Source organism: Rosa chinensis, chromosome 5 (assembly GCF_002994745.2).
Source record: "Rosa chinensis cultivar Old Blush chromosome 5, RchiOBHm-V2, whole genome shotgun sequence".
NCBI classification, from domain to species: domain Eukaryota; kingdom Viridiplantae; phylum Streptophyta; class Magnoliopsida; order Rosales; family Rosaceae; genus Rosa; species Rosa chinensis.
The window spans coordinates 26,509,179-26,537,168 of record NC_037092.1 but is presented as its reverse complement, the minus strand read 5'-3'; the positions used below and the strand labels follow the sequence as shown (position 1 = coordinate 26,537,168).

Below are 27,990 nucleotides of genomic sequence, written 5' to 3'. Positions count from 1 at the left end.
TGATTAATTATCAAGGTTGCGAGGCTGGTCCATCTCCTCAAATAATCCCACAAAAAAGAACAAAAAAAAAAAGAGCACGTGAGTGTCCATATATATATATATATATATATATATTTTTTTTTTGAAGTGAATTTCATTAAAACAATCAATGAATACACTCGTTTAGAATGACATCTCTTATAAAGTCGGGAGCAGTACCAAACCATGTTAGGCTAACACTATTACACGCTTTGCTTGCTAACTTATGAGCCACTATGTTGGTTTCACGTAGAGCAAATGTTACTTTGAACTCCGTATGAGTATGCAATCTTTCTTTCATATCATGAAGAAGAAACCTACACATGGACATGTCACCTTCCTCTTGATTTATTGCAGCTGCCAACATAGAACAATCTATTTCAAATACAACCGTGTTATAGTTCATACCTTCAGCTATTTGAATTGCCTCAAACAAAGCTTGTAGTTCTGCATGGAAAGGTGTGGTAATAGACTGCAAGGGCCAGACAACCGCTGCCCGGACTTATCCATGAGCATCCCTAAAAACGACCCCAGCTCCACTTTGTCCAGTTTGTACCACAAACGCACAATCCACATTGCGCTTTAGCCAATGCTCCGGTGGCTTTACCCACCCTTGGTTCCTTGTTCGCTGTAGAGTATCTGAGGCATTGGCTTTGACAAAGTCCTCTAGTCATCCAGAGGTCATCAACACTACATCACGGGGATGTTGCTTGCTGCCTTCCCATACCTGGGAGTTTTGGTTCCGCCATATATGCCAAATTAGCATCATCACTTTAGCAAAATCCTCCTTGCCTAGAGTAGTCACCAACTGGAGTAGCCAGTCCTTTATATCCGCATATCCACCTTGAGGTTGTGGTATGGCTACTGCTGCCCATATCTCTTTTGCATATGTGCAATTGGTAAATACATGCACGTTATCTTCTACCCCATTTGTGCATGTGAGCCATGTCACATCCCCCATAAAACTTTTCATACTCAAACAAGTACGGTTAGGTAATATATTCACACATGAATGCCATACCTGAAGTGCTATTTCGTTCGACACTTTTGCATTCCAGATAGTAGACTAGAGTTTAGCATGCAGGTCTGCGTCTTATGGAGGATCAAGAACCAACTCCAAAGCCATATCCCGTGCAACATAATATGCACTTTTTGTGGTGAAGATACCCTTGTTGTTAAAGTGCCACACCAATCTGTCTCTTGGAGCTCTTCTACTAAGTTGGATTCTTAGAATTAACTCCCTATCCATCGGTGAAAACCATTGCCCAAGTTGACCAATATCCCAGCTTCTTGTGGCCGGATTAATCAAATCACAGGCTCTTTTTGGGGCATCTTGAGGTTGTAGTGAACTAGGACCTCGAGGGTAGGTATCTGGTAGCCACCGGTCTCTCCAAATGTCAATATGCTCCCCGTTACCAATTGGCCACTATAGCCCTTGTGCAAGCACTGCTCGACCTTCCCATATACTTCGCCAAGGGAATGATGGTTGCTCACCCAATTTTGTACTTAGGAAGTCACTGGTAGGGAAATAAAGAGCTTTATATAGCCTTGCAACCAGAGAATTAGGGTTTTTAACTAATCTCTAACCTGTTTTGCTAGCATACCCATATTGAACCAATGCAAAATTTTAAAGCTCATGACACCCTCTTTCTTTGGAACACAAAGCCTATCCCTAGACCCCCAGTGTATCTTTTGTTTCTCCTCGGAGTCCCCCCACCTGAAACCTGCACACAATTGTTGTTGAACCTCACATAAACCAACAGGTAACTTGTAGCAGTTCATTACATAATTTGGTATTGTTTGAGCCACTGCTTTAATAAGAATTTCTTTGCTAGCTCCACTTAACAATTTTGCTCTCCAACTGACTACCTTGTTTGTCAACTTCTCCTTCAAGTAACTAAAAGTTGCTGTTTTTGTTCTCCCCACATATGTAAGGAGTCCCAGGTATCTTTCATGTTTGTCAACTCTTTGGACTCCCAACAGGCCTGCCAACTGATATTGCTTGTCTAAGTCAACATTCTTGTTGAAAACTACTTCACTTTTCTGCAAATTAATTCTTTGGCCTGACGCTACCTCATAGGTATGTAAGATATTTCTAAACTGTTGACATTCTTCCTCAATGGTTGTACCAAAAAGAAAATTGTCATCTGCAAAAAGAAGATGATGAAGTTGTGGTTCCCCTGGTGCAAGAGTGATATCCTGAATCCACTTCTGTTGTGCAATCTGCTCAATTAAAAATGAGAGGCCTTATGCACACAAGATGAACAAATATGGTGACAATGGATCACCCTGCCTGATGCCTTTGGATGGTTTAATATAACCTCAAACTTCTCCATTCACTAAGAAAGAATAGCTAACATTCTGAATACTTGCCATAATCAAGTCCACCCAATTTGTCGCAAAGCCCATCTTCAAAAGCATGGCCTACAAGAAAGGCCACTTCAGTTTATCATACACTTTACTGATATCCGGTTTCAAGGAGAAATTTCCATCTCGACCTCTGCGATTATTATGCAAGTGATGAGGTACTTCAGTTGCAACTAGTATATTATCAGAAATCAAAAGATCCGGAACAAAAGCACTTTGTAATGGAGATATTATATCTCCCAGAATTCTTTTCAATCTGTTTGCCAGCACCTTTGAACAAATTCTATGCAAGCCATTACACAAAGCTATAGGTCTTAAATCCAACATATGTTTCGGACTCTTGACCTTGGGGATAAGTGTGATATGCGTAAAGTTCACCTCTCTGAGCAAAACACCCGAAGACAAGAAATACCTCACAGTTTTGCACACATCTGAACCCAATTTACTCCAGTATTTCTGAAAGAAAAAGGGGGACATCCCATCTGGACCTGGCGCCTTAGATGGATGCATATAAAATAAAGCTGCTTTGATCTTCTCATCAGAATAAGGTGCTATTAGCTTTTCATTCATGGCCTGAGTAACCCTAGGTTGGACAGTATTAAGAATAAGTTCCAGTGCTCTGTTGTTCACCCCCTCAGTTCGAAACATGGTCTTGTCATATTCACTGACCACCCTTTCAATGCCAGCAATATCACTCACCCACTGGTTATCTGCATCAAACAATCCCAAGATTCTATTTCATTGCTTTCGATTGGATGCTCTTCTATGACAATAGGCCGTGTTTCTATCTCCGCCTTTCAGCCAAAGCTCCAGGGACTGTTGAATCCATACTGTTTCTTCTTGGGTAAGTAACTCTTGAAACCTTGCTTGAAGAATTCGCTTCTCACCATGGTCAACTGCATCATACGGTTTACAAAGTAGCTCATCTAGACGAGATCGAATTGCTCTCATCTTCACTTGTTGAAACATGAATGTCTGCCTCTGCCACCCTGTCAATTCTCGTCCAGTATGTTTGATGCGCTAACAAACTTGATGCATTGGATCACCGTCCACACCTATATGCGCTCCACGTTGGATCACCGATTCACACTCAATGTGAGTCGCCCAAAACTATTCAAACCAGAATAAGGACCTCCTCCTGCCTGACTGAGGTATAAGAGTCTCACTAATATCAACAGTTAGCAGACTATGATCCAAAGAACTGGGTGGCAAATGGCTCATTTGAGACGAAGGAAAGAGACCTTGTAAATCCACTGTCCACAGACTACGATCCAACCGCTCTTTCATTTGATAATCGGACTAGGTGTACGAGCTTCCACTGTACCCCATATCTATGAGAGAACAATCAATCATTGCTTTTCTGAAAGCCTGAACTTGAGCATGCCTCCTAGGCACCCCTCCTGTCTTCTTAGAGTTATATGCTATCTCATTAAAATCACCCACAATTGATGTGCTCATATTTTCTTATATTTCTTTGCCTCTTAATCTTAGTATTTATGCTTATTCCTCCTTATTTCAAATCATTTATGTTGTTATAGTGTTTTTGTAGGTTTGTCTCATAAAGAGAAGAGAAGAAGCCAAAATGAGCTAAGTAGGATTGAAAGGCAATGTGCAATCTGAGATTGGGAATCTATCTGTACAGAACATCCAACTTCGCCAAATTACTGGGACTTACCTGGATCGAATCAGACAATGATCCTTATATTCATGGAAAGCTACGGATGTCTACTTTCTGCAGAATTTTACAGATCTCGATTTCAATATTTCAAGAGAAAGTTATGATTATTTGAGTGAAGATAGGTCAGACAGAAAATCTGCTGGGGATTTTACACACATTCGTGGGGAACTCAAGTTTCGTGGCACAAGAGCATCAATCCTAATGTTTCAAGGAAGTTAATTCAGATGAGGATTTAATGAGGCACATGTATTCCTACTTCTACAAGATATATTTCAAGGTTTTCCCATTCCAAATGAAGAAATGACTCTAAACCCAAGTTTTACAAGGAAACATGAAGCTAAAGATGAGCAGAAATCTTCCCTATATAAGGGAGCACAAATTTACATGAGAAGAGGAGTCTCGAGAGCACAATGTAGATGCCTAAGGAGCAGAGATGACTCATCCATCTTCTCTTTCTTTTCCCCTTCCATTCTTTTTATGTTTTATTTAGTTATCTTTTGCTAAACCTTTTTTTAGGGTTAGAATGATGCCCTATCATGATTGTTTATGTACTTTGATGTTTTATTGATGGATTTATAGTTTCTTTATGATGAATGCTTAATCACTATTTGAATTGATGCTTTATGTTTAAGTTCTTTGATTGATCACCTTAGGGCTTTGCATATAGTAATTGGAAAACAAATTTGAAGCAGAGATGCAATATAATTTGATTAGCTTATTGTGATTAAGTGTGGTAAATTACATTATTACTTGAGAAAGACTAATGGTTTGCTTGATTCCCTTGTTTTCTAAAGCGTAATGAGTCTTGCATGTTAAATTTATACCTGAGAAGGATAAACTACATAGTTAGGATATAAGATCTTTACCTGAGAGGGAGAGCATCATACACTTAAGGAAAACTATGGTCTAGAGTACTTGAGAAGGACTTAGATTACGGGAATTATCATATAGAGAAACAAAAGAATCTGTTAATTGCATTGAAACATGAATAGGATTGTTAGTGGTTGATTATGAAACCCTAAGTTTTATCATTATTTGTTTGTTTCTTTCTTTCTTTAATTTTCATATTATTTATTTATTCAAAAATCCAAAACCATATCTTCTTTAGTTTGATTGCTTATGTGTTTTTGTGTTTGGATTAATTAGGTTAGGATTTAAATTGATTATCAATCCTCAGTTGGAACGACCTCGTACTTGCACACTATACTAGCGACGATTCGTGCGCTTGCGAGTTTTAATTAAAATTTCACAACAACAATCAACCATGGCAATGTTGATTAGGCTGCAAGTTGTCTCATCAGGTTCTAAGTCTTATGCCGATCAACTATTTGTGCATACCCATATATACCCACAATCCTCTTTTTCATCAGTTGCTCCTTCCACTCCTATAGCCACATCAACATGTTAAGCCGAATAATTCCAGATTCGTACATGTGCTTCGTTCATCCAAAAAAATGCTATACCTTGGCTCTCATCCTCCTTAGGACAGCCTAGCCAATTGTCAAACCCTACTTTAATTCGTAAGGTTTCCAGTTGCTCCAAACTACATAGAGTTTCTTATAGAAACAAGATTTTTGGTTTCTACTGTCGAATCAAATTAATCAAAGCACGTCTCCTTGTGTTGCTCACTATCCCTCGACAATTCCATGCTAGAATACGCAGAGCCATCATTCTAGTCACCTGCGATCTTGTCCGCTGACGACGCTACGCCAGAGTCTCGCTCTCTAGGGTTTTTCTTTTCACTCCATGTATAATGAAAATGGGAGTGTGATTTGCAAAAAAGGGAGTGCATGAACGTCCATATGGACTAGTCAAAGTTGAAAATTAATTTTAAAATATATAACAAAATCATATTCTAATATAATATTAATGTACTATATATATTATAATTTTTTTCACAAAAATTGAGTGGGACACTACACTCATTGGGCCCCTACCTCACTCCGCCCCTATGGATGATCCGAATTAAACACAAATGGCAGTGTCACAAGTAAAATACAGTCTTTTTGTAAATCTAGAGTAGCAGCTCAATCGCGACTGATGACCAACAAAATACAATCCTTTTTGTAATCCTGAGTTTTTGTTTAACTTCTCTACCTTGTGGTTCAAGTTCAAAAGTCTAAGAATGGATCCACTATATATGATATATGATGCATGCATAACTAGTTTGATACTTTGATTATTTTGCTTGACTGATTCCTAGTTGTCTTTGTTTCTATGCTGCAGAGCTTCAGAAAAATACCAAAAATGCTAGTGGTGAAAGTAAAAATTAAAAACACAGGATTTCAAGTTCAATGACATTCAGTGTGCCAGTTAACATTAGACAAAAGATGATGATACTTGAAAGAAATGAAATTGACATGTAAAACTCCAAGTATAAAGCTTTACTCTGCGTATAATTAGCAGAAGTTGTCCAATTAAACATACAATAACACTAAACAACTCACCATAACAAGGCAAGGAGGCAACAAAATAGGTCCAACTCAGACAGAGCACAAGCCGACTTATACATTATACATCCACAATCCGGAACTTACCCTTTATATACATCGCCAAACAATCCCCGTCCAATTAGCTCCAACTGACTAAATCTTGATCCTTCAGCTTCTATCAAACTAGCTGCATCATCCATTTTAATCCACTAGTTGCTTCTCCTCAACTCAGCAATAAATAAAGGTCACACTACTAAGCTACACTTGTATAAAGGTTTCACCTTTTCAAGCCAAAAATCTCCAAAACTCTTTAACTTCCAATTCACCCGAAACAAATATTGGGGTTCAAATACCAAATCTAAAACAGAATTAGCACCCATAAAACTAATCAAAACCCATGTGAATGAAACAAAGAAGTAATCTTTTACGCCAAATCTACCAATTTAAGGACCAAGAGAAAGTGAAGAACAATTTGATAACACAAATAAATATAAAGAAAAAAGAAAAAGCACAATGCAACAAGCTCTTGGACTGAAAGCAAAGCATTTTGGGGATTTCCCCAACCCATGTTAGGTGAAGTGGGATTCGCCTAAAGTGACAGCCCAAAAAAAAATTGTGAATTTCCAGGATACCCAGAACAGAATTTCAACAGATAAAAGCGAAATGGAAACAACCCAGAAGTGGCTTCAAATCGGGGTCATTGAATTTAAGTTTATTGCGCAGTAACATTGAGATTTGAGACTCACCTGTGAACCCGAAATGCGATTTGATATGTATGGATTAGAGACATGGATCTTTACCGCGCTTGCTTTGTCCCTCCCTTTATACAGAGGCTTTGGGAGCTTCAAATAAATCGAAGACAAAGTGCTGCTTCCCTTTATTCTTTGGTTTTTTCTATCTTTCTTAAATAATGGAGTTCTCGTTTGCCAAATTTTTTACATTTGTCTCTGTAATTTTTCATATGACTAACCGGTTTGAATGTGAATAGTGAAAATGGAACCAAACCAGAATTGTATAGGAGTTTGAGGGTTACAAAAAAATAATCTCTGTACTATTTGTGCGCGGACCATTTTATGATATACATGAACACGTCATTCTGACTATCATGCATCAACATTTTACGCTATCATGTAGATTGAGATTATGTAACTCAATGTATTGACATTTTAATAGTCTCGAATCTTTTAACAATTTTTATATTCGACATATTTAAAAAAAAAAAACTAAAAAAAATTATTCGACATGTGAATCATATGTCTCCGGATTCACAACTCCCAATGAATTTTCTAGGTTTAAATTAACCCATTTCTGCAACCATAAACAAATGCATACATTATATGTTTCACTAGAGGACTATATATCCTCTCAATGCTTCCAAGCTCAAATTCTTAATGCATCCACTGGTTGTGCAGTTGGCCACAGAATGACTCACATAGATTATTAAAAAAGGTAAGTGATGTTGTTAATTTCTGCCGACCAATCCATTCAGACTTTTAAGAACTAATCAATTTCTTTGTCTGTTCTTGCATGTGGGGAATGGGTAGAATGACTATAATCCATAAAGGTTCAAGCCCAACAATCACAAACACAAAGTCAAAATTGTAAAGCAAATGGAATAGCCAATTATGCATTATTTACTAATTGGTGCGTATTAGAATACACAAGATTAGCAGAGAATCCTGATATTATTCCGGGACTTTCTCTTGAAGCTTATTGTCATACAGAGTTTAGGCACCAATCGCACCATGTCTCCTGTATTCTATGATTTCATCAATAGGTATGGCTTAAGGACAGCCGATTTGCCCCTACCTCAAAAAAAAAAAAAAAACACAAACACAAACACAAAACACAAAACACAAAAATAAAAACAAACAAATGGTCCAAGAAAATACATCAATAGTCCCTAAAGAAAATTGTATCAGAGTGACACTTCATGTATTGAACATCTAATTAACCAACAAAAAAACCAACTAAATTGCATCACTAGTACAACCTTGCAGAATAGATCTAATTTTAAAAATGTTGTTTAAATGTGTTCTTTTTATTTTTGTTACAACAACAATTGAGAATTACAATAACTAGTATTTCGTAAATTAAACTTATGATTTCTCACAAATTCATGACAATATTGGGTACGTTGGTGGGGTGTGATGATGGTGGCGGCTACGAAGTTGTCAGTGACAACGATGATGGAGTTGGCATTGCAACATTGGTGCTTCTTCACCAGTGTTCTAGTCTTATTCCTTATGGTTGGGCTTAGGTAATTGGGCCATGTTTTGGGCTAGGTCTTTTGGTCGGTTTGGGTTAAGTCTCTTTGTTTCAAGTTGTTTTTTTTTTGTCATTTTGTTTAGTTTTTTATTTTCAATAAGTACCTACTATTTTTTGGTGGGATCTAGTGGGCTTCGTTCAGAGCTAGCGGCGAACCATTTGTTTTGTCAATTGGTTCTCTTGTTTATTTTTTTCATCTAGTTGTAGGTATTTTACAAGTCTATAGTTTGTCGCTTCTATATGCTTTGTTAAGAAATATCTACTTTCATCGAACCACAATTAAGTACTAATGCAAGCTAGTAAGTAAAAGATGATTTTACCTTGGGAATGCGGTGTTCCTGGTGGTCTATAGACTCGATTACAAATCGAGCTTTAGTGTGTTCGTAATGAGTAGTATTTGTCAAGTTTTGAGTCCTTCAATTTAGGGTTTCAGATTTGATGAATGTACTATTATAGGTTAAGGCTTTGATTAATGAAACGTGTTTGATAAAAATAAAATAAAAACAAACAAATAAACAAATATTACTGAAAGGTATGGTAACACATCACGAAATGACTCAATAAAAGAATTTTACCTATATATACCGTTACAGTTCATACTCTTACAACTCCAAAAACTACGTACGGTTAAAAAAAAAAAGAAAAAAAAAAGAGGGGGAACTAAAGTATAGAGCAGATTATAACCTCGTATTCAAACATTTTATTATGTAATAATATTTCTTTAATATATAGTTTTTTGAAATAGAGTAGATAATTGATCAATTAGACGTATTTTAAAGTTTCATTTATAATATTTATGTTTTTTTTCCAAGTTTCTATAGTTTCTGGCTAATTTTATCGATATCGATATTTTCTCAAAATATCCTTCGAAATTTTCATTTTTCGGATGGTCAATATTTCTTTGATTGTCGATAATTTGGTCATTGCTAATTTCCCTATCTTATGATTACAACCAACATATTTTACAAACCTATAATCATCCATCTAGGAAGATCTCCAATCACACCCTACGTGATGAGGATGACATAATTTTTTTTTCTTCTGGATTTCGATTCAATACCCACTGGGCCTTGGGCCCGTGCCCATTCTCAACTATTTAGTGTTTCTCTCTTTTCCTCTGTGCTATTGTTCTTCGTCTTTTATGGCAATGGCGATGAATGCAAGGAATTTAGTTCTTTTTCGTGCGCCAAGACCTACTCCAATGTATGCCATTCATCACAAGCCAATTCTTCCTTTTGTATGTTTTTCTCCAAAACCTTTGCCAAAGCTATATGCTCATCATCAAGGCAATCCAGCTTTTCCTTGGGGATTTTGTCCTCCAAAACCATTGGCAAAGGTGCTTGTCTTCTATTGGCAAAGGTATTTGTCTTCTATTGTTTCTGGATTGGTTGTTTCTTTTGTGTTTCGTACGAAATTTGGTTCATTGAATGTTAGGGTTTAGGGTTGTTGATTGTAGATAATTTTATTTCAATTTGACCAATTAAAAAAACAATCATTCTAGTTATTCATTTCTCATTTTCTTTGATTCCATTTCCATTCATACTCAGTAGCTTTGTATGAATCTTGTACTTTTGAACTTATAGTTATCCATATTCTCATATTTTCCTAATCAAATTTTATGTTGGTTAACAAACTTGTAATGTGATTCATTTTAGAGCTAGACATGATCTCAGGTATGTTGTTAAAGCAAAATTGGATATGGCTAATGATGAATCAGATGATAAACTAGATGATAATGAACATGGAATGCGGCATATTCTTTATGTTATGAACTCTGCTTATCTATTAGTTTTGGGGCAAATGAATTGTGACAGCTTTGAGTGTGTGCGTCTGATGGAGTCTTTGCAACATTGTAAATGCGTGTATATGAAGGAATGTATGCAGCTTGGGGAGTGCATGCTATTTAAGGAACTTAAGTTGGAAGTGAAAGTTTTGGGATGTCTAAATCCAGGGAAGTGTGTGAGGATGAAAGAGTGCTTTTAGACAATGGATTGCTTCGAGAATGAGATGACTTGGCTATACCCAATTGAGTGCACAATCTAAAACCCCATCAATGTAGTAAAGATAAGTAGGGTATTGTTCTATATGGGGATTGAGGGTGCTCCTGTCAATTAAATGTCAAAGAAAGAATTATTATTTACAAGTATATATTATGTACAAAAATTAAAAGATAAAAAGTTTGTATTCTAATCTAAGTAAACTAACTATAATGATCGATCAAACCATGAATCAATGAGATGAGATGGATGGATAAGATGTAAGATGTAGTCATCAACCATTAACACGAAAACAGAATATCAAATTGCAAATCACGAATGAAAACATGTAATTGGAAGAAATCAATCAAGAACAGAGATGAACGCATGCAAAGTTTTTTTTTTTTTTTTTTTTACTTTCCTTCGTTAAATTAAAGAACACACAAGTTAGAACGCTAATCAAGTATGCAAATTTCTTCGTTGATTTACCTAAGGAACTATAGGTTTTCCACTTAGCAATTAAACTTAGAATGCTAGCATATCTTAATCTGGAATCAATCATGCAATTTGAATCCTAAGCTGGCCATCAAAGCACACGAAAAAATGAAAGGTGGGATTGAAGAACAAAATCAACAGACATCCAAGAACATATAATGAAATCGTAATTTACAATCTAAAAATCCTAAAACGTTTTCACGCTTCAAGGTTATAGAAAGCTAAACATCAAAACACATTCTTTATTTTAACAAAATTTTGAAATATCCATTTAAAACAAAAAGCTAGAACGCTAGTGAAATGTCTTTAACGTTACAAGCATATAAAACCAAAAATACATGATAGAAGGTTATGGTTATACTTTTAAAGAAGCTTTAATAACGCAAGCAGATGTTCAAAGGTGGTGGAGGATGATGAGGCTCACAGCTTGATCGTGACTGAAAAGGAGAATTTATCATTGAGTAAAGTGATAAAGGGAGGTTTCATGTCATTGTTTACTACTCTTGAACCTGTCACATGGGTGATTATATTGGTGATATCTGTTGGTTTATTATTACCTAATTCAAAGATTTTTTGACTTGCCTCTAGTGTGGTTTATAATTTTTCACAGTTTTGGTATTACCTACTTTAAGGCTTTAGGAGATTGGTTTGGGAGGAAATTTGTGGAGTATTGTAGTTAGTTGTTTAGATTGGGAGAAAAGTATCACCACTACCTTCCTTAATCTTTAGTTGCTGTCGTGTATATCTTTGGAATTGATGCTGCTTTTCCGATTGTTATACTTGGCTGGTTTTTGACTATTGGGTCCTCACTCAGAAAACAAAGTTACATATAACAATCGTCAAAGCATCATCAAGTCCAAATATAACAATCGGAAAAGCAGCATCAAGTCCAAAGATATACACGACAGCAACTAAAGATTGAGGAAGGTAGTGGCGATACTTTTCTACCAATCTAAACAACTAACTATAGTACTCCACAAATTTCCTCCCAAACCAATCTCCTAAAGCCTTAAAGTGGGTAATACCAAAACTGTGAACAATTATAAACCATCTTAGAGGCAAGTCAAAAAATCTTTGAATTAGGTAATAATAAATCAACAGATATCACCAATATAATCACCCATGTGACAGGTTCAAGAGTAGTAAACAATGACATAAAACCTCCCTTTATCACTTTACTCAATGATAAATTCTCCTTTTCAGTCACGATCAAGCCGTGAGCCTCATCATCCTCCACCACCTTTGAACATCTTCTTGCGTTCTTAAAGCTTCTTTAAAAGTATAACCATGACCTTCTATCATGTATTTTTGGTTTTATATGCTTGTAACGTTAAAGACATTTCACTAGCGTTCTAGCTTTTTGTTTTAAATGGATATTTCAAAATTTTGTTAAAATAAAGAGTGTGTTTTGATGTTTAGCTTTCTATAACCTTGAAGCATGAAAACGTTTTAGGATTTTTAGATTGTAAATTGTGATTTCATTATATGTTCTTGAATGTTTGTTGATTTTGTTCTTCAATCCCACCTTTCATGTTTTCGTGTGCTTTGATGGCCAGCTGGGGATTCAAATTGCATGATTGATTCCAGATTAAGATATGCTAGCATTCTAGGTTTTAATTGCTAAGTGGAAAACCTATAGTTCTTTAGGTAAATCAACAAAGAGATTTGCATGCTTGATTAACGTTCTAACTTGTGTGTTCTTTAACGAAGGAAAGTAAAAAAAAAAAAAAAAAAACTTTGTATGCGTTCATCTCTGTTCTTGATTGATTTCTTCAAATTACATGTTTTCATTTGTGATTTGTAATTTGATATTCTGTTTTCGTGTTAATGGTTGATGACTACATCTTACATCTTATCCATCCATCTCATCTCATTGATTCATGGTTTGATCGATCATTATAGTTAGTTTACTTAGATTAGAATACAAACTTTTCAAATAAACTTTTTATCTTTTAATTTTTGTACATAATATATACTTGTAAATAATAATTCAACTTTTCAAACAAACTTTTTATCTTTTAATTTTTGTACATAATATATACTTGTAAATAATAATTCTTTATTTGACATTTAATTGACAGGAGTACCCTCAATCCCCAGATAGAACGATACCCTACTTATCTTTACTACATTGATGGGGTTTTAGATTGTGCACTTAATTGGGTATAGCCAAGTCATCTCCTTCTCGAAGCAATCCATTGTCTGAAAGCACTCTTTCATCCTCACACACTTCTCTGGATTTAGACATCCCAAAACTTTCTTCTCCTTCAAAACTTTCACTTCCAAATTAATTTTCTTAAATAGCATGCACTCCCCAAGCTGCATACATTCATTCATATACACGCATTTACAATGCTGCAAAGACTCCATCAGACGCACACACTCAATTAGCTGATCACAATTCATTTGCCCCAAAACTAATAGATCAGCAGAGTTCATAACATAAAGAATATGCCGCATTCCATGTTCATTATCATCTAGTTTATCATCTGATTCATCATTAGCCATATCCAATTTTGCTTTAACAACATACCTGAGATCATGTATAGCTCTAAAATGAATCACATTACAAGTTTGTTAACCAACATAAAATTTGATTAGGAAAATATGAGAATATGGATAACTATAAGTTCAAAAATACAAGATTCATACAAAGCTACTGAGTATGAATGGAAATGGAATCAAAGAAAATGAGAAATGAATAACTAGAATGATTTTTTTTTGGTCAAATTGAAATAAAATTATCTACAATCAACAACCCTAAACCCTAACATTCAATGAACCAAATTTTGTATGAAACACAAAATAAACAACCAATCCAGAAGCAATAGAAGACAAGTACCTTTGCCAATAGAAGACAAGTACCTTTGCCAATGGTTTTGGGGGACAAAATCCCCAAGGAAAAGCTGGATTGCCTTGATGATGAGCATATAGCTTTGGCAAAGGTTTTGGAGAAAAACATACAAAAGGAAGAATTGACTTGTGATGAATGGCATACATTGGAGTAGGTCTTGGCGCACGAAAAAGAACTAAATTCTTTGAGTTCATCGCCATTGCCATAAAAGACGAAGAACAATATCACAAAGGAAAAGAGAGAAACACTAAATAGTTGAGAATGGGCACGGGCCCAAGGCACAGTGGGTATTGAATCGAAATCCAGAAGAAAAAAAATTATGTCATCCTCATCACGTAGGGTGTGATTGGAGATCTTCCTAGATGGATGATTATAGGTTTGTAAAATATGTTGGTTGTAATCATAAGATAGGGAAATTAGCAATGACCAAATTATCGACGATCGAAGAAATATTGACCATCCGAAAAATGAAAATTTCGAAGGAAATTTTGAGAAAATATTGATATCGATAAAATTAGCCAGAAACTATAGAAACTTGGAAAAAAACATAAAAATTACAAATGAAACTTTAAAATACGTCTAATTGATTATCTACTCTATTTCAAAAAACTATATATTAAGAAATATTATTACATAATAAAATGTTTGAATACGGGGTTATAATCTGCTCTATACTTTAGTTCCCCCTCTTTTTTTTTCTTTTTTTTAAACCGTATGTAGTTTTTGGAGTTGTAGGAGTATGAACTGTAACGGTATATATAGGTAAAATTCTTTTATTGAGTCATTTCGTGGTGTGTTACCATACCTTTCAGTAAAATTTGTTTATTTGTTTGTTTTTATTTTATTTTTATCAAACACGTTTCATTAATCAAAGCCTTAACCTATAATAGTACATTCATCAAATCTGAAACCCTAAATTGAAGGACTCAAAACTTGACAAATACTACTCATTAAGAACACACTAAAGCTCGATTTGCAATCGAGTCTATAGACCACCAGGAACGCCGCATTCCCAAGGTAAAATCATCTTTTACTTACTAGCCTGCATTAGTACTCAATTGTGGTTCGATGAAAGTAGATATTTCTTAACAAAGCATATAGAAGCGACAAACTATAGACTCGTAAAATACCTACAACTAGATGAAAAAAATAAACAAGAGAACCAATTGACAAAACAAATGGTTCACCGTTAGCTCTGAACGAAGCCCACTAGATCCCACCAAAAAATAGTAGGTACTTATTGAAAATAAAAAACTAAACAAAACGACAAAAAAAACAACTTGAAACAAAGAGACTTAACCCAAACCGACCAAAAGACCTAGCCCAAAACATGGCCCAATCACCTAAGCCCAACCATAAGGAATAAGACTAGAACACTGGTGAAGAAGCACCAATGTTGCAATGCCAACTCCATCATCGTTGTCATTGACAACTTCGTAGCCACCACCATCATCACACCCCACCAACGTACCCAATATTGTCATGAATTTGTGAGAAATCATAAGTTTAATTTACGAAATACTAGTTATTGTAATTCTCAATTGTTGTTGTAACAAAAACAAAAAGAACACATTTAAACAACATTTTTAAAATTAGATCTATTCTGCAAGGTTGTACTAGTGATGCAATTTAGTTGGTTTTTTTTGTTAATTAATTAGATGTTCAATACATGAAGTGTCACTCTGATACAATTTTCTTTAGGGACTATTGATGTATTTTCTTGGACCATTTGTTTGTTTTTATTTTTGTGTTTTGTGTTTGTGTTTTTTTTTTTTTTTTGAGGTAGGGGCAAATCGGCTGTCCTTAAGCCATACCTATTGATGAAATCATAGAATACAGGAGACATGGTGCCTAAACTCTGTATGACAATAAGCTTCAAGAGAAAGTCTCGGAATAATATCAGGATTCTCTACTAATCCTGTGTATTCTAACACGCACCAATTAGCAAATAATGCATAATTGGCTATTCCATTTGCTTTACAATTTTGACTTTGTGTTTGTGATTGTTGGGCTTGAACCTTTATGGATTATAGTCATTTTACCCATTCCCCACATGCAAGAACAGACAAAGAAATTGATTAGTTCTTAAAAGTCTGAATGGTTTGGTCGGCAGAAATTAACAACATCACTTACCTTTTTTAATAATCTATGTGAGTCATTCTGTGGCAAACTGCACAACCAGTGGATGCATTAAGGATTTGAGCTTGGAAGCATTGAGAGGATATATAGTCCTCTAGTGAAACATATAATGTATGCATTTGTTTATGGTTGCAGAAATGGGTTAATTTGAACCTAGAAAATTCATTGAGAGTTATGAATCCGGAAACATATGATTCATATGTCGAATAATATATATATATATATATATATTTTTTTTTTTTCCTTCAAATATGTCGAATATAAAAATTGTTAAAAGATTTGAGACTATTAAAATGTCAATACATTGAGTTACATAATCTCTATCTACATGATAGCGTAAAATGTTGATGCATAGTCAGTATGACGTGTTCATGTATCTCATAAAATGGTCCGCGCACAAATAATACAGTGATTGTTTTTCTGTAACCCTCAGACTCCTATACAATTCTGGTTTGGTTCCATTTTCACTATTCACATTCAAACCGGTTAGTCATATGAAAATTACAGAGACAAATGTAAAAACTTGGGCAAACGAGAACTCCATTATTTAAGAAAGATAGAAAAAACCAAAGAATAAAGGGAATCAGCACTTTGTCTTCGATTCCCAAAGCCTCTGTATAGAGAGGGAGGGACAAAGCCAGCGCGGTAAAGATCCATGTCTCCAATCCATACATATCAAATCGCATTTCGGGTTTACAGGTGAGTCTCAAATCTCAATGTTACTGCCCACAATAAACTTAAATTCAATGACCCCGATTTGAAGCCACTTCTGGGTTGTTTCCATTTCGCTTTTATCCGTTGAAATTCTGTTCTGGGTATCCTGGAAATTCACAATTTCGTGTTGGGCTGTCACTTTAGGCGAATCCCACTTCACCTAACATGGGTTGGGGCAATCCCCAAAATGCTTTGCTTTCAGTCCAAGAGCTTGTTGCATTGTGCTTTTTCTTTTTTTCTTTATATTTATTTGTGTTATCAAATTGTTCTCCACATTCTCTTGGTCCTTAAATTGGTAGATTTGGCGTAAAAGATTACTTCTTTGTTTCATTCACATGGGTTTTGATTAGTTTTATGTGTGCTAATTCTGTTTCAGATTTGGTATTTGAACCCCAATATTTGTTTCGGGTGAATTGGAAGTTAAAGAGTTTTGGAGATTTTTGGCTGGAAAAGGCGAAACCTTTATACAAGTGTAGCTTAGTAGTGTGGCCTTTATTTACTGCTGAGTTGAGGAGAAGCAACTAGTGGATTAAAATGGATGATGCAGCTGGTTTGATAGAAGCTGCAGGATCAAGATTTAGTCAGTTGGAGCTAATTGGACGGGGATCGTTTGGCGATGTATATAAAGGGTAAGTTCCGGATTGTGGATGTATAATGTATAAGTCGGCTTGTGCTCTGTCTGAGTTGGACCTATTTTGTTGTCTCCTTGCCTTGTTATGGTGAGTTGTTTAGTGTTATTGTATGTTCAATTGGACAACTTCTGCTAATTATACGCAGAGTAAAGCTTTATACTTGGAGTTTTACATGTCAATTTCATTTCTTTCTGCAACTACTCAAATACTGCACGGCTCTGTCAGATACTAGCAAATGGTTGTGCATATACAGGCATAATCATCGCATGTGTACCATTGTTATTTGTGTACAATATGTGTTATTTGTGTACAATATGTGTTTGATTTTGGTGAATTGATCGCACACTGAGGTGGTGACTCCTGATCCCTTCCCTGATTTACAGGTTTGATAGGGATCTTAACAAAGAAGTTGCAATCAAAGTAATTGATTTGGAAGAGTCGTAAGTATACTATACTTCTCTGTGTTATTTGCTTCTTCTTCCTTTGGACTGCATGTGACTAGCCATAATAGTAGCTTTTATCTCTTGCTTTATTACTTATTCTAGTATATTTTCCAAGACAGGCTGAACAACAGTACGCATAATATTTCCCATGATTATATATATATATATATATATATATTATATTTTGGTTAGTTATATGAATGATTTCTAGCTTGTTACATGAAATTTTTCCCAGGCTCATACTGATAATTATCACAAGTTTGTTACACTAAGATCAAGTATTTATGGATCCAAGTACTTGGAATCGATAACTGAGTTGTGACTTGTGAGTCTATGGATATTGATTATAGGTCTTCATAAGTTTCCTAGGATGCCACCTTTGATGACCTCACTGACTCAGTTAAGCTACATAATTTTACCGACTGAAATTCAGCTATATGGTTCTTATATTAGAGGTTGTTGCTTCAGGATGGTTCATAGGTACTTGAATCACTTTGCCTTCTGACACAATTGTGCTAACTGAAGTTAGGCTATCTTTTATTGGATGCTGTTGGTCCAGGATGGCCTACAGAAAAGTCATTGTTGAATTAACAAAACATGATATTTGGTTGGGAAAAAAAGCTTTAGATGACTACCATTCTCCCATCATCAACCTTCTGAATGATGTGTTTTCCTGCATCATCATGGTATTTTGTGGTTCGTTGGACTTGCTGCTTAATTAATAGAAGTGATTCTGTTTTGATTTATTTTGATTGCCCTTTAATGAGAAACTCTTTTACAATGCATCCTTGGCTTGATTCGTCATTATGCAGTATTGTTTATTACTAATCAATCTCAGTCGAGATTTAAGTATGCTTCTCCCATGTACTCGATTTTCATAAACCTTTGCTTCAATTTGAATTGTTCTCTTATTGTTTTATGCAGAGAGGACGAAATTGAGGACATTCAAAAGGTACTACCTCGTATTTTGATAGCTGGTACATTGCCATTAATGAAAAGCAAAGATTAGGTTGCTAATTCTGCTCATATGTGTGCCAGGAAATTTCTGTTTTGTCACAATGTCGATCTCCTTATATTACAGAGTATTATGGTTCCTATCTCAACCAGACGAAACTATGGATAATAATGGAATACATGGCTGGTGGCTCTGTTGCTGATCTAGTAGGTTACTTCTGTTGTTTGTACATACTCAGTGTGTTCAAATGAGATTGCTTTTATTTAACGGCTTGTGGAACCTTTCTTTATAATTTGCCAATCTATCAGCATTATATTTCCACTAAAACCATTCTTTTGGGTGTTATGTCATCATTTGTTAGTAATACCATTTGATTAAGTGTCTTCTTGCAAGGTATTGTTTGCCTGCTATAATCATGCGCAGTTCTTTGATACATTATTTGGTTTAGGTGATGAGTCTTCAGAAAGTAGGACTATCAAACTTTCCTTCGTATATTTTATATAATGACACTACATGGAAATTCTTTAACAATGAGTGAGACAAGATTAGTGCTTTAGCGTCCATTTGATGTTGTAATCTTATATATTAAGCAAACAGTCATTGGGGTTACATTTTTGAAACTCCTATTATGCCCTTGATTTACTAATTTGCAGAAGAGAGAATTTTTATCAAAAGAGGGTAAAATGGGAAAAATTGCCATTGGCCATAAAAAGTGGAAATACTAACCACTTCCCACTTATTTTTCCTTTTTATCTGAAAACTCATTTTTGTTGTTGTTATTATTTATTTTGTTTTCATTTTTTATTTACCTTTTCACATTTTTTTTAAGAAAAAACAAAAAGCAGGAGGGTAGTTTTTGTCATATTGATCTATATGTGGTTTTTATTAACTGATGTGAAAAACTTAATAAATCATTCACTAATTGTGTTTATGCAGCTCCAGTCTGGTCCGCCACTGGATGAAATGTCAATGGCTTGCATTCTTCGTGACTTGCTGCATGCAATTGAATATTTACATAATGAAGGAAAAATTCACAGAGATATTAAAGGTTTTTCACTTCCCCCCCACTAAGTTTCTACCTGATTATACATGTTTGTCAACTATCACAGAATCATATGAAATGTTTGATATCCTCTACTTCAGTCTCTTGTTTGTCATTTACAGTGTCATGTTAGTTTCATTCATTTCACCTTTCTTGTTCTAGCTCATGTTTTGATGTATATTTTATAAATCTTGCAGCGGCAAACATTTTATTGACAGAAAATGGTGATGTTAAGGTATAAATTCTTGCTCAAAACGCCTATAATCCATATAGGGAATTAACTAAGTGGAAGAAGGATCTGTATTGAAGGGTGTTGTTAAATTTATCCGCATTTGGTCTTCCAAGTTACGATTGTGACTTGTAACAGGTGGCAGACTTTGGTGTTTCCGCACAACTCACAAGGACAATATCAAGGAGGAAGGTACCATATCAAACATAAATTTATTTTGTTTGTTGATCAAACCAATTGAATGACTGTTGGGGATATGCTTCAATTTCTATGTATTTTGACTTATCATTTTTTGTGTCCCCACTTTATGTCCGTTCCTCGTTTGTCTTTTGCTGATTTTCTCAGTGGTAAATAATTCTAAATTTCAGTTTCCTGACTAAAATTTGTTGGGGAAGGGGGAGGGTGGCCTATGTATTTCCTACTACTAGCAGTCACACGTAATATGGAATGTTAGATTGCAATGTACAAGCAATATCACAAATGTTGCATGCTAGCTAGAAAGCACTAATTTTTTTAACAACCCCAGACATTTGTAGGAACACCATTCTGGATGGCTCCAGAAGTTATTCAAAATTCTGAAGGATACAATGAGAAGGTATCTATTGAAGCAGTTATTTTCTTTTCGGATCTTTGTCTTTTGGTGTTTAGACATCTCTCTCTCTCTCTCTCTCTCTCTCTCTTCCTCCCTCCCTCCCTCTCATGGACCTTTTATGCAGGCAGATATCTGGTCTCTCGGAATTACTGCTATTGAGATGGCGAAAGGGGAGCCGCCACTTGCCGATCTTCACCCAATGAGAGTTCTTTTCATTATACCTCGAGAAAATCCACCTCAGGTCTCCCAGTATACTTCTTGTCACATTGATCAATGTATCCTTGCTAAAAAATGTATAGAGTTAAAATGCTCATTAAACCTCGAGAAAATCCACCTCAGGTGTCCCAGTATACTTTGTGTCACATTGATCAATGTATCCTTGCTAAAAAAATGTATAGAGTTAAAATGCTCTTAGTCATTTGTAGATATTATTCACCATAAAAAGGTTTCTGTGTGTTTATTGTGCAGTTGGATGAGCATTTTTCTCGACCTATGAAAGAATTTGTTTCACTATGTTTGAAGAAGGTACCTGCTGAGGTAAGTACTTGTACCAGCATAAAATCCTACTAAATATTCATCCTTATATATATATATTAAGAACCATTTACACATTAGATTTTTAAAATCCCACTGTCCGTTCTCCATAAAATTCTAAAAGAAATGAATCTAATCAAATTGGGGCAAAGACTATAAAAATACAATTTAATAGGAAAAAAAAAATTCAGAAATAGAAAATTTAATCACTCTAGTATAGCTCTTTTTCTCCCAATCATATCCTCCTGAAGGTGGTCTTAAGTCTTAACTGCCCCTTTAAAGCCATGACCGATGAATACATATTCCTTGTTGGAAATGCTAAAGTCATATATGGATTGAGGTTATTGGAGTTCAGTTCAGAACAGTGATCACTTATAGAATATGCTCTCCAGATAATCCTTGTCATGTATGTGGTTCTTATAGGATATGCGTATCCAATAAAAACAATGAGACAAAATGCATATCTATCTCTGTTTTTTAATATGGTCCCAATGTCTTGTTTAATGAATTCTACAAGTTTTCTTATTATCACTCTTTTTTGTTTGCTTTCTTTCGTCTCAGCGTGCAAGTGCCAAGGAACTGCTAAAGCACCGCTTTATTAGGACTGCTAGGAAGAGTCCAAGACTTCTTGAGAGAATAAGGTGCCATATATTGCTGTATCATTTTCTTATGTGTTCTTCACTGAAGATTCTTTCTACGGTGAGCATCTGCACAAGGATGCTCACCTGGCCTTTGGCTGCATAGATAATGTAAAAGTGTACACAAGTGCACCTCAGTTTGCAACTTCTTTTACTATATGAGCACATTCATTTGTCAGTGTGGTTTTGATTGGCCATCTGCTTTTTGTTAACTTACAGGGAACGTCCAAAGTACCCGATAAAGGAAGATGATGACACCACTAGAAATGGTCCTACGGCTAGAGGGGAGACGTCTGATACCGTGAAGGTGACAAGAAATATAAGAGATGAAACAGTTCGAGCTAGGTGGGTCAGAAAATCGCTGATTACTAGTGCCTTTTCTGATTGTCTGGATTAACTATTACTGACATGTTCTAATTTGCAGTGAACAGGGTAAGACCATGAAAAATGCTGGATGGGATTTCAGCATTGGATCACAGGGTACAGGGACTATTAGAAGTGTAGCAGCCGTAAAACCACCTCAGGCAAGAGAAAGAAAGCCAGAAGGCCGGTATAATCAGGTTACACCTGAAAGGCTCCCCGAGAATAGTAACCGACATTTGTCACCTGGGAGTGCACAACATGATTTGCATGAGGATGAAGATGTAACTCTCTCTCTCTCTCTCTCTCTCTCTGTGCGTGTGTGTGTGTGCACACGCTTATTTGATACAAGTTGCATCCACTGATTTGATCTCTTCTAAATAATTGGTGAAGGTTTGGTGTAGAAACATGCCTAGTCATTCCTCAGTCTTATCGTGCCGGGGGAAGATGCAGTGTGTGCTATAATAGCTGTATTGCAGCCCTACAATTAGTTCTCTAGGAAGTTTTGTTTTTTGCATATATCTGGGTGTCAAGAGTATTCATTTCTGTAGAACTTAACCAGCATAACTGTTACTGTGTTAAACTGTTTAATGATCTAATAAATGACATAGTAGTAGTATAGATTTTTGTCATGTTTAAGCTATTTGATGCCGTTACTTGTTTTTTTGACTTTCGAGTTCTCTCTGCTTTTACTGGCTTTAAGTTAACTAAGATGCATAGCTAGCAGTTATTCTTGTATCAATTTGTATGAAATTTCATTTACTTGACTCGAGTTGGCGTTCATAATTGTTTACACCAATGTGATGATATATTTCCAGGAAGATTTGATTGTAAGTGGGTCTGGAACTGTTGTTATACGAACACCCAAAGGATCTCAGTCATCTTCTCAGTTTCGTGATCAAAACTCTCTGGTACTAATCTGTACTATTAGGAAAGAATACGAAGTATTGAAGTCTTAATTTTATGAACTGAGATAAGCTCCTTTTGCTTTGTAGACCAGCAGCACATATGCTTCTTATGAAGATGCTTCTTCCAGTGGAACTGTGGTTTTTCGTGGCCAGCTTGATGATTCTGATTCTCCTCGAACGCCAAGATCGAGGCTGGGAATTCAAGAGAGAACTTCAAGTTCTTCAATTGAAGACAGTGCCATGAATCTTGCAGAGGTGGTTTTTGCTCTATGATATTAGTTAGTTCAATCCTAGTATTGAAGTTCTTATATATAATGTAATTCAGTTCAATGTGAGTCAGAATATCAGCAAAATGCTGGTGGTACCTAACAATATGACGTCCTTGACTCCAAGCAAGATCAATCTAGTTTTAATTCTAATAAATAAATAAATAAATAATAAAAGGTACATTCTTAAACATATGAAGTACTCATTGGTTACATTTTGTGCATAAAGTATCAAATTTGAAAAGTTTTTTCTTTCCATATACCTTTTATTGATTATAAAATTGATTGTCTTCCCACATCCAGTCTCCTCCCAGGTTTGAATCTGTAATTTTCTCGGTTGTCATATTTTTGTTAAAAATCTAATTTAGGTTGGGAAAAAAAAAAAAAAAAAAACTGAATCCTGAAGTTCTTTTGGCGTCTTTCAAAATGTTTACCTATTGAAGCTGAATTTTTGGTTGACAATGTTTATGCAGGCAAAGGCAGCAATTCAAGGGAGGAAAGGAAATGCTAGAGAAAAGTCTGGGCTGACGAAGGTCAACTATGATTCGCAAGATAGCAGAACAGGGCGGATGACAAATAGCTCTGATTCTACCAGGTACATTTTCTGGGAAACTTCTTTCCAAGAACTCTAGCTCTACCCACACTGGCACCCACACATGCATACACTTATGAAATAGGGTTGAGAACTTCTAATTTATAGAGGAACTCTCTTCACCTCAGACAATCTGATGACTACTTTGACGCACCAAAAGCATCTTCAAGATCATCTCAAGCAAGCGATGATGAAGAAAGTGAAAAAGTAATGTCATCATCTGCAGCATTATCAATGCTGCTCATCCCTTCCCTGAAAGAGGTGAGCTCCCAAATATGTACATACAAGTAGTTTCTTCCATATGGTGTCCGGGGGTAATATTGTGGTTTTAAATTGTACTTTCACTTTGCTTGTACTCATTTGGCATTGTCTAGAACAATACCTTCAAGAACTGCATGTACTAGTTGTCAAAGACATAAAAGCAGTATTTGTCTTCTTTTCCTTCTTTGTCCGGCTCAGGATAGTATTGTTGTCAGAATGTTTGGGTGTTTCTTAAGTAAGAATAAGTAGCATTGGCACGCACATTTCAAAGTGCTATGCAGTCCCCAAGGCTGGTTGCTTTCAATCACAAACACTTGCTGCAATGAAAGTAAGTGAGACCTATTTTAGGGGGTATGGTAGGTTTTGCAAAAAATCATTTGATGTCTCTAAGATGGGTGCTTTACGGGATAGAGATCATATGTTCTAGGCTTGGGCTTATGACGAGGTGTTCCTAAGTTGCAACTATTTAGTCTGGCTATCAACCTACTTGCTGTTACCTCTTCATGTATGCAAACATGTGAAATGAGGTCATAATGTTTCTTGTACCTATAATATGTAGGCGGTTACTGATGAGTTGGAAGGGTCAGAAGTGCGGTCGGTTGCAAGGTCGCTGGTGAATTTGGAGAGCTTGAAACCTGGAGCGTGTGAAGTTTTTGTCAGCAAATTGCTTCAGCGATTAGCAAGGTGAATCCCTCCCTCTCTCTCTCTCTCTCTCTCTCTCTCTCTCTCTCTCTCTCGTCATCGTGGCGTGTTGTCCATGAGACTCATAGAAGAAAACCTTTGCAGTTCAAATAGTTCCAAGGAATCTTCCTTGAAAGATCTACAGGAGCTGGCGGCTCGCATCTTCTCTAAGGGTAAGACAACTTCTGGAGAAACGCAACACACAAATACAGAAGCTGATAGCAAGAAAAGGCAGCAAAACAAGGAGTTTCAGTCAAATGCAAATATAAGCCCACTTGCAAGATTTTTGCTCTCGAGGTTAGTGAAGTTGTTTCTTTCCCATAATAGCTCATGTTGATTTAGAATGTGTGCAATTCAGTACTTCAGGCAAGCATTTTCCACTACTAAATATAATTTATTTCTATACATCTTTCCTTTTATTTCCAAAATGATTTAACCTCAATCTTCGTCTTTTGCCTTTTTTGGTTCACTAGTAATATTTGAGCTTGGTCATTCCTTTTTCACCCTATCAGATACTCATAGTAATGTAAAGAGAATTGAAAGGGTCCCTAAAGTCTAAATATTATTCTAATATTTAGACTTGCAATATGTCAAGAGGATTAGAATAATCAATTAGATATGAATACTTGTGCAGCGAATGTATATCTAGACTTGCAATATGTCAAGAGGATTAGAATAATCATTTAGATATGAATACTTGTACAGCGTGTGTGTGTGTGTGTATCATCATTTAGAGAGAAGCCTAAGGGCAAGAGAGCTCTGTAAAAAGAGATAAGAATGATAAGCTCAGTTCAGGGAAGCAAGAGAAATACAAGCAGAAAATTATGGGATAAATGTGAAAAAGAGAGCAAGTTCAAAAATGCGTAGACTGAGCAATAAGTTGAGCATTACATAGGTTAAGGACTGATAGGAGTGCTAAAAGTATTCTTGTCAATAAATTTTCACCCTCCTTAGAACCAGAGAATAATTTTTCTTATATACAAATATCTAATGCTTGGTTTTAATTTTGTGATACAGATGGCAAGGGCAAGTTTCACGCGATCTAAATCCAGCGTGAAAGAGGTTTGAGTAGTGATTGAATATTTGATTTGTAGTGTGATTCCTGTTTATGCATTTGTTCTCTGATTCAATGTACATATCATTGTAAGAAACTGTGTTCTCATTATCTTTAATATTTAGATTTTTTGGTTCTACATTTTTGTTTCCGAGTAGCAGTATTGCCCTATAATTAGGAATTTGCTATATTATAAGATTACCATTGTAATGTTTCCGATACTTTTTATTAAGAGTGAACTGCATTTTGATCCCCTCAACTATAAGGGTCATAACATTTAGTACCCAATTATCAAGGTTTACTGTCTACTTCCTTCTGTTCAGCCTCTTACTCAGACTGTTTTAAGTACATTGTTGGATTTCTGAAATTAAAAGTGGAATCTTGAGAACTTTGGGATTATAAGTAGTTTGGGTTATTGCATAGAGTAGTCCAGCGAGCTGAAACACGTTATAGGCTTAAATCGCACCATGACATACTTATGAGGATGTATTGTAACAACGCTGGATGCTAAAATGAAATACTAGTCAGGACTGAGGAGAATTAATTTGTAATTTACTTGGGATCTTCTGCCCAAAGCAAGGAGGCTGCACACACTTTCATCAAGTTGGGAGTTCTTTCACGTTCGTGCCCCAGTGTTTGTTTGTTTGTTTTTTTTTTTTTTTTTTTTTTTATCCTACTTCTGGCAAATAAATGACTATCAAGTGATGACAGAATCATTAACCATATGAGGGTGTAAAAAAATAACAAAAAATCCTGGATGGCGGTGCCACCTAGGCACCCTTGCTGCCGCCACTACCTGCCCAAGCCAGCTTGGGGTTTTATGACAAACCCAAGCTGGCCTAGGAAGTCACCGCATCACTTCAAGAGATTGCTGTGATTTTTGGTATAATTTTCTTTTTGAACAATGATTCAAGGTTACTTTTCATTAGGGTTTCAAAGTTGAATATCCTCAAATTAATTACCTAAATTACTCAAAAGTATGAATTTATCCTCAAATTTTTTCCAACAGTTGAGACTCATTTAGAATTTTAGAAGAAGGCAATAAGTTTCTCATTATTAGACTCCTAAGGAATCATAGTTTGATTATACCCTATTTGATCTCCAGATAAAACTTGGAGTTCCAAGAATACTTGGGTAAAAGAAAAATATCTACAAATCTTTATGGCTGAACTTGCCAAAAATATTATTTTAATTAATGAATTACAAAAAGGGATTTTGTCCACTTACCCCATTTTTAGGGATTTTTTTCCCACTTACCCCATTAAGTTTTTTAATTCTCTCTTACCCAATACACTCTAAGGGAGTCTTCCCTAATACCTTTTTTTTTGTTTTTAATTTTTTTTTAATACCATTTTACCCTCACCCCCTTGTTACTTAGAGAGAGAGAGAAAAAAAAAATAGAAGAGAGAGAAACCATGGGAGACTTCGCCGGAGCCGGTCACCGGCTGCCGGAATCAGGTCACCGGCCGCCGGATTCCGGCCAACCTCGCCGGATTCCGGCCAACCTCGCCGGATTCCGGCCAACTTTCGCCGGAATCCTGTCGCCGGATTTCGGTCACCCAATAGACATCTATTGCCCCCCAATAGACGTCTATTTCCCCCCAATAGACGTCTATTGCCCCCCCAATAGACGTCTATTGCCCCCCAATAGACGTCTATTGCCCCCCAATAGACGTCTATTACCCTCCAATAGACGACTATCAGCCATGTATTGCCCCCCAATAGATGACTATCAGCTATGTATTGCCCCCAATAGACGACTATCAACCATGTATTGCCCCCCAATAGACGTCTATTAACCATGTATTGCCCTCCCAAGAGACGATTATCAGCCATGTATTGCCCCCCAATAGACGTCTATT

General features: G+C 35.9%; 2 protein-coding genes across 2 annotated transcripts; one reads left to right on the top strand and one right to left on the bottom strand.

Annotated features, from left to right (window-relative positions):
* Positions 1–1,652: 1,652 nt before the first annotated feature.
* Positions 1,653–3,336, bottom strand: LOC112203536. Its single transcript, XM_024344495.1, has 5 exons — positions 3,273–3,336; positions 2,548–3,095; positions 2,377–2,442; positions 1,888–2,241; positions 1,653–1,742 (listed from the first exon to the last, which is right to left on the bottom strand). Exons 1-5 carry the CDS (start codon positions 3,334–3,336, stop codon positions 1,653–1,655), a joined length of 1,122 nt encoding a protein of 373 aa, XP_024200263.1.
* A 13,408-nt stretch (positions 3,337–16,744) lies between these two features.
* On the top strand, positions 16,745–26,408 carry LOC112165973 (germinal center kinase 1). The gene is made up of 21 exons (XM_024302703.2): positions 16,745–16,926; positions 17,318–17,570; positions 17,957–18,013; positions 18,941–18,968; positions 19,055–19,177; positions 19,908–20,019; positions 20,211–20,248; positions 20,381–20,434; positions 20,769–20,837; positions 20,959–21,075; positions 21,303–21,371; positions 21,930–22,009; positions 22,226–22,351; positions 22,431–22,650; positions 23,185–23,277; positions 23,362–23,529; positions 24,014–24,135; positions 24,261–24,393; positions 24,953–25,077; positions 25,180–25,371; positions 26,092–26,408. The coding sequence occupies exons 2-21, from the start codon at positions 17,476–17,478 to the stop codon at positions 26,129–26,131; spliced, it is 2,061 nt and encodes a 686-aa protein (XP_024158471.1). The 5' UTR covers positions 16,745–16,926; positions 17,318–17,475; the 3' UTR covers positions 26,132–26,408.
* The last annotated feature ends 1,582 nt before the right edge of the window (positions 26,409–27,990 follow it).

What these genes read in the sequence shown, in the direction of transcription:
- LOC112203536 (XM_024344495.1), bottom strand. Translation starts at nt 3,336, where the DNA reads ATGAGAGCAATTCGATCTCGTCTAGATGAGCTACTTTGTAAACCGTAT. An exon ending in ATATACTAGTTGCAACTGAA is followed by an intron (nt 2,443 to 2,547) that starts GTACCTCATCAC and finishes CCTTTCTTGTAG; the next exon opens with GCCATGCTTTTGAAGATGGG. An exon ending in AGGAGAAGTTGACAAACAAG is followed by an intron (nt 1,743 to 1,887) that starts GTAGTCAGTTGG and finishes AATTGTGTGCAG; the next exon opens with GTTTCAGGTGGGGGGACTCC.
- LOC112165973 (XM_024302703.2), top strand. Translation starts at nt 17,476, where the DNA reads ATGGATGATGCAGCTGGTTTGATAGAAGCTGCAGGATCAAGATTTAGT. An exon ending in TGAAGAAGGTACCTGCTGAG is followed by an intron (nt 21,372 to 21,929) that starts GTAAGTACTTGT and finishes CTTTCGTCTCAG; the next exon opens with CGTGCAAGTGCCAAGGAACT. An exon ending in AGACTTCTTGAGAGAATAAG is followed by an intron (nt 22,010 to 22,225) that starts GTGCCATATATT and finishes GTTAACTTACAG; the next exon opens with GGAACGTCCAAAGTACCCGA.